The following is a 10,625-nucleotide window of genomic DNA, read 5'->3' as shown; positions in this document are numbered from 1 at the left end:
CCCTGCAACCAAATAACAAAGAGTCTCTTGTTTCCCAACACACCCAATACAATGGTAAATTGTATAGGTGCACTAGTTCGGCGAAGAGATGGTGATACAAGTGCAATATGGATGGTAGATATAGGTTTTTGTAATCTGAAAAATATAAAAACAGCAAGGTAACTAATGATAAAAGTGAGCACAAACGGTATTGCAATGCTTCGAAACAAGGCCTAGGGTTCATACTTTCACTAGTGCAAGTTCTCTCAACAAGGATAACATAATTAGATCATATAACTATCCCTCAACATGCAACAAAGAGTCACTCCAAAGTCGCTAATAGCGGAGAACAAACGAAGAGATTATTGTAGGGTAGGAAACCACCTCAAAGTTATTCTTTCAGATCAATCCATTGGGCTATTCCTATAACTGTCACAAACAGCCCTAGAGTTCGTAGTAAAATAACACCTTAAGACACAAATCAACCAAAACCCTAATGTCACCTAGATACTCCAATGTCACCTCAAGTATCCGTGGGTATGATTATACGATATGCATCACACAATCTCAGAGTCATCTATTCAACCAACACAAAGAACTTCAAAGAATGCCCCAAAGTTTCTACCGGAGAGTCAAGACGAAAATGTGTGCCAACCCCTATGCATAGATTCCCAAGGTCACGGAACCCGCAAGTTGATCACCAAAACATACATCAAGTGAATCAATAGAATACCCCATTGTCACCACGGGTATCCCACGCAAGACATACATCAAGTGTTCTCAAATCCTTAAAGACTCAATCCGATAAGATAACTTCAAAGGGAAAGCTCAATCCATTACAAGAAGGTAGAGGGGGAGAAACATCATAAGATCCAACTATAGTAGCAAAGCTAGCGGTACATCAAGATCGTGCCAAATCAAGTACACGAGAGAGAGAGATCAAACACATAGCTACTGGTATATACCCTCAGCCCCGAGGGTGAACTACTCCCTCCTCGTCATGGAGAGCGCTGGGATGAAGATGGCCACCGGTGATGGGTCCCCCCTCCGGCAGGGTGCCGGAACAGGGTCCCGATTGGTTTTTGGTGGCTACAGAGGCTTGCGGCGGCGAAACTCCCGATCTAGGTTATTTTCTAGAGGTTTGGGGATATATAGGAGAGGTTGGCGTCGAGAACAAGTCAGGGGCCCCACGGAGAGTTCACGAGGCACAGGGGTGCGCCCGAGGGGGGTGGGCACGCCCTCCACCCTCGTGGGGCCCACGGGACCCCCCTCCGGTAACTCTTCGTTACAGTATTTTTTATATTTTCCAGAAAAATCTCCGTTGATTTTCAGCGCATTCTGATAACTTTTATTTCTACACAAAAACAACACCACGGTAGTTCTGCTGAAAACAGCGTCAGTCCAGGTTAGTTCTAACCAAATCATTACAAAATCATGTAAAAATATTATGAACATGGCATGAATACATCAAAAATTATAGATACGTTGGAGACGTATCAGAGGCCAGAGGCCACCGTCGAGTACATCGACCTCTGGCGCCGTATCCAACTGGTTTCCCTCTCCAGCTCCCCGGACACTATTACTTGGCGATGGACCGCGAGCGGCTCGTACTCTGCGCGATCTTGCTACCGTGCGCTCTTCTTCGGCTCCACGACTGCCTAGTTCTGGCAACTAATCTGGCATAGTTGGGCACCCCTCAACATCAAGTTCTTCCTTTGGCTTGCGTTGCAAAATCGCTGCTGGACTGCAGATTGTCTAGCTCGAAGAGGCATGCAGCACAACCTAGTCTGCGATCTCTGTTCGCAGGAGGAAGAAACTCTGCACCACATCCTTGTCGGTTGTGCATTCTCTCGCATCACTTGGCATGAGGTGCTCTCCTGGTGTCGTCTACCTGTGCTGCCACCCGACAACACGACGCCATTCTTCTCCTGGTGGTCTGATGCCGCTACTGCCGCCCCCAGTTGCCTTCGCAAGGGTTTTGCTTCCCTCACCATCATCACAGCCTGGGCCATTTGGAAGCAGAGGAACGCAATCATCTTCGACAATGCGCAACCATCCCATGCCCAGCTGCTCACGAGCATCAAGGACGAAGCACGACGCTGGGGACGAGCCGGAGCCGTAGGATTAGCATAGACCATCCTTGTAACCTGACCGCGATGTTTTGGGGCTGAGCAACCCCTTTTCTGCTGCTCCATTGTAGCCTCGTCAAGGCCTGCTAGTGTATGTTGATCGAGGTTGCAAACCTGTATTCTCTTCTACCTATCAATGGAAAGATACGCCCTTGAGCGTATTTGCGAAGAAAAAATAATAATTTGTTGGATACTCCTCTACTTTCTACCCTCTAAAATAGTTAGTCAAGCATTGCCCAATCCAAGCAATCTTGTCGTAGTACTACTTGGAAGTTGGAACGTACGCATCTAGATCTAGGGTTTCCCTGGCGGCTGGAACCCTAGCCGCCCCCAGGGGAGGCCGATCTTTCAACGCCGCTCTCCGGCGGCTCCCCTCCGCCGGCGACCTCGGATGTCGGTGGTGAGGGGGGGTCACCGGATCTACGCGTGTGGATCTCTTTACTCTCTCGTAGTCTAGATTTTTAGGTTGTTCATTGTCTTTGCTTCGGCGGCGACGATGACAATGCTGAATAAAGATTATTTAGATCCTTCCCTGACGAGGCCATCGGTCATGTGGTTGGGGATGGATTTGGAAACCAGTCTGTTCAAGCAAGGATGGCGTGGCGGCGACGGCATCCTCGTGGTGGACCTCTGTCCTCGGGCTCCGCCGTTGCGACGGCGTTTGCTCCAGCGTCGGCGCAGAGCTTGGGAGGTAGTCCAGGAGCGGATGCAGATTGTGGTCTGCATCAACGACATCTATAAGACGGAGCATGTGCTGAGCTCGTGGTTCGTGGATGGCAGATATGGTTTCCTCCTTCAGCGTTTTAGTCGTGGTGAGATGCCAGATCTGGAGTTCGATGGCGTGTCCGGGGTGTTGCCCCGGTCTGATTCGTTCAACGGTAAGGGCTTCACTTTTGGTGAGCCATCTTGGAGGTCCGCAAAACTGTTTATCAGCGATGGAGCCGCGTCGAGCTCGGGCGAGGAGGTGATTCGTCATTCTTTTCTTCGGTGGCTGCTGTGGTGGTGTCGGAGGCAGGTGACGGGCGTTGGTGTCAAACTCAGATATGTTCTGCTATCTTTTCAGTTTTGTCATGTCGGCCTTTACGTGACTTGTACTTTGTTCTTTATGATATGAATGAGACACGTATTACCATGAAAAAAAAGGACCGGTCTAGCTGGCGGCCGGGCGCTCGCTGCAGCTCGCGAGCGGCCGGCCCCTGGTCCCAGACGTCTAGTCACTGCCACATATTAAAAAGAGCAAAATTACTGTAATCCAAAAGTGCTAAAAGGACACTGCTAATTAATCATCCTATGTGGTCTTTTCTTACGTGATGGATGCCTGTTCCCCATGTTCGTCCCTAGTGCATTAATTTTTGGTTTTCAAAATTATAAAAGACATATCTTCTAAACCGCGTGTCGAAATTTCGATCTGTTTTCATCGTTGAAACCCTCGCGACGTGCTCTTCAAAAGTAGATCCTGCATAGGGATGTTTCGACGAACTAGTCTTCCTGCCAACTAAACATCAATGTGTGTGCAACTAGACTATATTGCCGCGCCAACTGAGCATATGTGTGTGCCAATAGTCCTGCCAACTAAACATCAATGTGTCTGCAACTAGACTACATTGCCGCGCCAACTGAGCATGTGTGTGTGTCAATAGTCCTGCCAACTAAACATCAATATGTGTGCAACTAGACTACATCGCCGCGCCAACCGAGTATATGTGTGTGTAACTAGTTCTGCCAACTAAATATCAACGTGTGTGCAACTAGACTACATTGTCGCGCCAACTGAGCATATGTGTGTGCCAATAGTCCTGCCAACTAAACATCAAAGTTGTCATGGTTGCTAGACTGCAATCTCATAGGAAGTTGAATCATGCAGATCCAAAAACTGGTTTTACAAAAAGTTGCACGATGTAGTACTAAAGTTGCACAATACAGCACTAAAGTTGCATCATATAGCACCAAGTTGGCATAAAAAAGTTTCGTCGAAACATACTCATGCGGGATCTAGTTTCAAAGATTTTATCGCAAGAGTTCCAGCAGTGAAAACGGATCTGAATTCAGACCCGCGGTTTGAAAGATATGACTTTTTAAAATCACGTACGTACTGGGATCTAGTTTCAAAGATATGACCTTTGGTTAGCTGAGTACGTACGTGAGGAAGGCATTCTCCTGCCTAATCCCACCAATCAAACAGGGGCAGTTAACTCCCTCTTAAAATCCCACTTCTAATTGCCTTCACATGCTAAACAGAGGAATGGGACTTACAATCAATTTCCCATGTCTAATCCCTTGGCAAACTCCCATCTCTAAACTCCCATTCCCTCTCCCTGTTATTACTAAACAGAGGAGTTGCGCTGCTAAGCCTACCATGAGCACGAGAGGGGAGATGTCTCCCCCCGGCTGCCGCCGCACCTCCCCGCCGGCCGCCTCTCTGCCAGACGACGACGACATGCTCCGGGAGATTCTCCTCCGCCTGCCCCCGCGGCCTTCCTCCCTCCCCCGGGCCTCCCTCGTCTGCAAGCGTTGGCGCAGCCTCGTCGCGGATCCCCAATTCCAGTGCCGCTTCCGCGACCACCACGGCAAGCCTCCTCTCATTGGCTTCTTCCTCGATTCCCGTCCGTTTGTTCCGATTCTGGATCCACCGGATCGCATCCCCGAAGCTCGCTTCTCCATGCCTCCCCTCGAGAGCTACCGCATCATCGACTGTCGCCACGGGCTCGTCCTTTTCCTCGCCCACAGGATGGTGCGCCGCTTAGTTTTGTGGGACCCCGTCGCGCGCGAGCAGCGCCGGCTGATCTTCCCGCCGGAGCTGGACAACGCCCAGATGTTCTTCTTCAACGGGGCCGTGCGTCGCCCTGCCCGCCGCCAAGGATGGCATTTCCAGGTGGCCCTGATAGCCCGTGACGCATTGTGCACAAGAGTTTCGGTATGGCTTTACTCCTCAGAGACCGGGGCATGGGGCAACATCAACTCGCTGCAGCTGCAATCGATTCAGTCTATGCCACAACCCAGCACTTTGATTGGGAATTCCTTTTGCTGGTTATTTACCGTGGATCATGGCTGTGTCATACTTGAGTTTGATCTTGATAGGCAGAGCCTAGCTGTGATAGAGCTGCCACCACACATAGATATGGAAATCGACTTTCACAAGTTATGGATTATGCCCTCCCAGGGTGGTGGGCTTGGCTTCGTCCATCTCTCACAACACTTCCACGCCCAATTATGGAAGAGAGCGCCTGCTTCTGATGGTTTGGCTGTATGGGTGCCCGACAGAGCTGTTGAATTCGGGGAACTTAGATCAACTTGCAAGGGCGACTTTCTCACTTTGGTTGGGTTTGACGAGGAGAGTAATGCAATCCTTGTGCTGACAGCTTCTGGTGTCTTCATGGTCTATCTCCAGCCAATGGAGTTCAAGAAACTTTCTGATCCAAAGTCCTTCTGTCACCATTATCCATTTGCATGTTTCTATCCTGCAGGTAATAGCAAGCCTTCGTATAATTTACTTCGCGGTATTATAATATAAATTTATGTTTAGCAATTAGTTGCTCAAACGAATGTCGTATCTTTGAGTGTTATGCTGATGATTGAAGTTCAAATCACATCAATTTTTTCTTTTACTGCTTGATGAGTTCTTTAAAAGAAAATACTACTCAAGGCCACTGTTCTTTGGTTGTGTGCATAAATTGTGTTCCAGATGTAGTCTTATCATCTTATGTGTCTATCTGAAGTATATATCTTTTCAGCATCGGAAGCATAACAGTTGGAAATCGACGCAATAGTTATTTGTCACTTGTGGAAGTGCCTTGCTGTGATTAGCTAGTTTAGATGTACAACTGGAAAACATATAATAGGTTGAACCTATTATGTTTCTTGTCAGTTTTTGGTTTTGCATGTCTTAATATGCCCCGCTTGGTCTAACGAGGAATCAAGTTTACCAAAGATGATTTCTAGGAAGTATCTTTTCTCTTGCGGGAATAATGTTATGGTAATATTCAGCACTGGACCGCGGTTCCCTTGACAATGTGACACATAACAGTTAAAATTGGAAGAGAACTTAATGGAAGTTGAGACCCAAACAACCGAATATACAACTCCATTGACACTTTTCGGAGCTTAAAGCTAGTTACACTCTTTCATTTGGAAGCTGAAACCAATTGAATAAATTTAAGTTCTTGTTTTGTTCAATATCTTCCTGAAGTGAGGAGTCCATTTGCACTAGAGATTAAATAATTTTCTTCATAGCTCAGTGTTACTTTTCTCAGGTTACATAACTATGCACCTCTCAGTTCACCTAGATATCCCATTGTAGTTCGCTCTTCTATCGATGGCTTTCCATTGGAATTGTCATTTGTTCCTGACTTATTATGCTCGTAGGTACTGCCATTATTGATGGACATGATGGAAATGAAGTCTTGAACAATATGTGAGATGGTTGTTTGGTGAGACATGCTAGTATGATGTGATGACTGAAAGGGTGACGTAACTTTATCTCCTAGACATGTCCATTAGGATATCTATGCTATTTTACAATTTATTGCTGCATGGGCTTGGCTGATGGTGTTTTCTTATGAAAGTATTAACTCCATTTGTAATTTGTAAGCATCCAGTAATTTGCCTAAATAATCGAGAACTATATATACCGGAACATAAGTAATTCAGAATCCTAGTTAGTACAGTTCACGTTAGTACACACTGCTAAGTATCTCCAGTCAAGTCAGATGTTGCTTTTGTTTTATATGAAAGTCAATTTCTCAACTTGATCACTAGCAGATCAATAGTTTATATATTGTCACATTGACTAGGTTCATAAATAAAAACATTTTCAGGTTACGTAATTTTTTAATTTTATATGGCGATATTATATACTCCTTCCGTCCGTAATTAACTGTCGCTGGAATGAGTGAAACGCGTCTAGATACACTCATTTCAGCGACAGTTAATTCCGGACGGAGGTTGTAGTTTGTGAACTTTCTACGGTAGCAAAAATGGTGGTCAAAGGCATAAAGCTCTGATCTGACTTGTAATGTCATGCAAAGGTTAAAATGTCATCCATTTTAAGGCTGAAAGAATGCTACTATTTTATTAGCTGATAAAGTATCTGCTAATACTAGTTCTCTTGTGAGTTCTACTTCAGTTTATAAGAAGTATACTATGCTTATAACTAAGCTGGATCTTTTTTCTTTCTGTTGTTTTGCTATTCATTTCCCCGACGATACTTGCATTATACTGCACATGCCGTGATATTCTAGACAGTTGCAGTACTTGCCCGTCGTGCATAAAAGCACTATGTTACTGATTGTATTGTTTATATCAGATGTGGCTAAGTCGCGGGAATGGCTTATCGATGATCCATTCCCATCTGAAAATTGATCCGTTGTAGTGTGTACTTATCAAGCGTGAAGTACGCCTGCGGGAACGAACTGTTTAACTTGTTAGTTCCCATTACTATTCCAGTGATGGGCATTTTCTCTGCCTAGCAGCTAGCAGTGATGATCATTTTCAAATCTTTCTGTAAGGTGGTCTGGATTCCGTTGTAGACTGAATCCACATGGATGGCCTTATGTTAATGATCTGATCGCGGCGCGCTATAGAACCCTGGCCCCAGCCCCCAGGGAAACCACACCTGCGTTGTTCACTCTGCTCCTCTGCATCCTACTACACCATACTGAGTGCAAAAGAAACACTCCAGCAGCAACAGGTAGATGGTTCCATGTGGATCCTGGCGGTGGTCGTGGCCTTCCGCAAGCTCTACCACTACCTGCTCCGTGCGCTCGGATCCGCCGTGACCACGGTCGTGTTCCGCCACCTTCTCCAGTGGCCGGTCTGGCTCTTGGCTTTTATTTTCGGTGTGTGATTTGAGTCTGGTCGATGTTGTGGGACTGCTGTTGATATGAATGCTTTGGTTATCTGTATGAGCTTTGTATAAGAGTGTTAGCGTTAGGCAGAAATCATGCAGCATGAAAAGGTAACGATGCGACTTGCCATTTTGTTGAGCGGATCACTCAGTTCCTCCAAAACTGGTTACCTTTTACTGTATCTGTTCATTTTTATTCTAATAGTATGAAGTTAAAACCAAAAAACCTATATGATTCTAGAAAGATTTTTTTTAGACAAACCAATACATATTACCCATGAGCTATAGTGCCCATGAACCAATGGTCTGATGATCCTCCAATACGGATTATTCCCGATCTGGCAAATGATGTAATTGGTACTTGAATTGAATTAATGAAGCTAGCCATGTTGGCCTTTTCCTCAAAACAAAGTTGCCACCTGAAAAGAAAAAACAAACAAAAAAAAAACTAAAACTTGCCATCAGAAAAAAAGTTGTCATGCTTGATAGCTAAAGTTGTCACCCTCACGTCATTAAAAAAAGTTCGAAGTTACCAACTTTATTGACTGCTGGAATACACCACGAGCTGATCTTCACAGGTTTGGTGTCTCGCCAAATCCGAGAACAACATGCGCCGCTTTCCCAGACAAGATGTCAGATCAAACCCTAGAGGAGCGTGAGAATCCTGTGATGGGGTTAATGTCAGATTGGATCTTGAAACTGTTCTCCTCGGACGTGATGTCAGATTAGGCCCTGAAGGAGCATCAGGAGTCCTTGCCGGATTCGATGTCACGTCAGATTTCGAAGCCACTTCCCCTATGCCTCGTGTCAGATCGAGCCAGGAGAAGAGCGCAAAATTACTCATGGACTTGATGTTAAACTAGATTCAGGAACTCGTGAAGTTGGTTCTCTCGATCTCGATATCAGATCGGATTCTGAAGACGTCGAAAGGAGTCAATTTTTTCGACCCACCCACCACTCATATTGTCACCAACGTTAAAGATCTCACTGGTGTCCTTAAGGGGGGAGCCCGAGGAAGCAGAAGACGAGGGCGAGGAGATCGATGAGTCTGCTGACGGCGGACCGGTAGCCATGGGCAAATGGAACGCAACCTCGACCTACGACATCTACATGGTGTACACACCAAATGCCATCAACAATGGTTGTGGCGATGACGACGACAACGATGGCGAAGGCGATGGCACCAACGTCAACAACAATGGCCCCAAGAGTCCTCCACCCGACAACGTCAGTACACGAGGGGGGCCCAACAACGAGTTAGGTCCCTATGACGAGGACATCTTGAATGAAACACTTGGCAGCCCGCGCCACGCCGGATGTCGGGAGAGGCTGATCGGGACAGCCCAGAAATGTCATCATGGATAAAGCAGAGCTACTCGCACGGGCTCGGGTTGTCGAAGAACACTGGTAGCAGGTCCTCCAATACAAGGAGGGCCTGAAAAATAAAAAAGAAGCGGACCTGTTCAGCCTCTCCTGACAATCTTCTCCTGATTGATGAGACCATGAATGCGACGATCTGGATATGCGATTGATGAGTGGATTTTATGCACACTTTCTAGAGTACATTTTAGTGCCAAAATCCCTCATGCCATATCCATCCAGCGCTTATTCGTGTCCCCAATGCATACTTCCTAGTTTTTACTCGTTTTACTAAGTTTGTTGCACAAATTTAATTTTTATTTAGTTTTTATTAGTTTATCTTTGTTTTGGGTTCTTTCTAGGTATGTCAGGATGTCCGTGGACTTGGCACATGAAAGGGTCCAAGTTGGGGTTAAGGAGAAGTTCCGGCACCAGACTTAGGCAATTTGAGAGTGTCAGAAAAAATTCATTTTTCAAAGTGCTCAAAATGAAGATCTAATACCTCAAGTGCATTGCCGTCGTTCCTACGATTCCAATGAGCCCAAAAACATCAAATATTGAGTTTATATAAAGAAATGATGGACGTTCCCATAAACAGAGCAAAAGACTGCCTTTGGTATGACCGTGGTTGCTCGTACCAGACCCACACAGCTCCAAAATGGTGGGGAACGCAGTATTTCAAAAAAAATTACCTACGATCACGCAAGATCTATTTAAGAGATGCATAGCAACGAGCGGGGAGAGTGTGTCCACGTACCCTCGTAGACCGAAAACAGAAGCGTTTAGTAACGCGGTTGATGTACTCGAATGTCTTCGTGATCCAACCGATCCAAGCACCGAACGTACGGCACCTCCGCGTTCAGCACACGTTCAGCTCGATGACGTCCCTCGAACTCTTGATCCAGTTGAGGCCGAGGGAGAGTTCCGTCAGCACGACGGCGTGGTGGCGGTGATGATGAAGTTACCGGTGCAGGGCTTCGCCTAAGCACTTCGACGATATGACCGAGGTGTGTAACTGTGGAGGGGGGCACCGCACACAGCTAAGAGAAGACTTGGTGTGCCTTTGGGGTGCCCCTCCCACGTATATAAAGGGGGGAAGGAGAGGTGGCTGGCCCAAGGGGGAGCGCGCCATAGGGGGGAGTCCTACTTGGACTCCCGGTCCAAGTAGGATTCGCCCCCCCTTTCCTATTCCCACTAGGAGAAGGAGGGAAGGAGGAGGAGAAGAGAAGGAAAGGCCCCCCCCAACCCTAGTCCAATTCGGTTTGGGCTTGGGGGGCACACGCCACCACCTGGCCGCCGCCTCCTCTCTCCACTAG

The 10,625-nt window shown here is 46.7% G+C and overlaps 1 protein-coding gene across 1 annotated transcript; it reads left to right on the top strand.

Annotated features, from left to right (window-relative positions):
- Positions 1–4,295: 4,295 nt before the first annotated feature.
- LOC123079657 (uncharacterized) lies at positions 4,296–6,851 on the top strand. The gene is made up of 2 exons (XM_044502459.1): positions 4,296–5,572; positions 6,471–6,851. The coding sequence occupies exons 1-2, from the start codon at positions 4,336–4,338 to the stop codon at positions 6,521–6,523; spliced, it is 1,290 nt and encodes a 429-aa protein (XP_044358394.1). The 5' UTR covers positions 4,296–4,335; the 3' UTR covers positions 6,524–6,851.
- Positions 6,852–10,625: the final 3,774 nt, after the last annotated feature.

This window comes from Triticum aestivum, chromosome 3D (genome assembly GCF_018294505.1).
Source record: "Triticum aestivum cultivar Chinese Spring chromosome 3D, IWGSC CS RefSeq v2.1, whole genome shotgun sequence".
In the NCBI taxonomy this organism is placed as follows: Eukaryota; Viridiplantae; Streptophyta; class Magnoliopsida; order Poales; family Poaceae; genus Triticum; species Triticum aestivum.
This window is presented reverse-complemented; position numbering and strand designations above follow the sequence as displayed.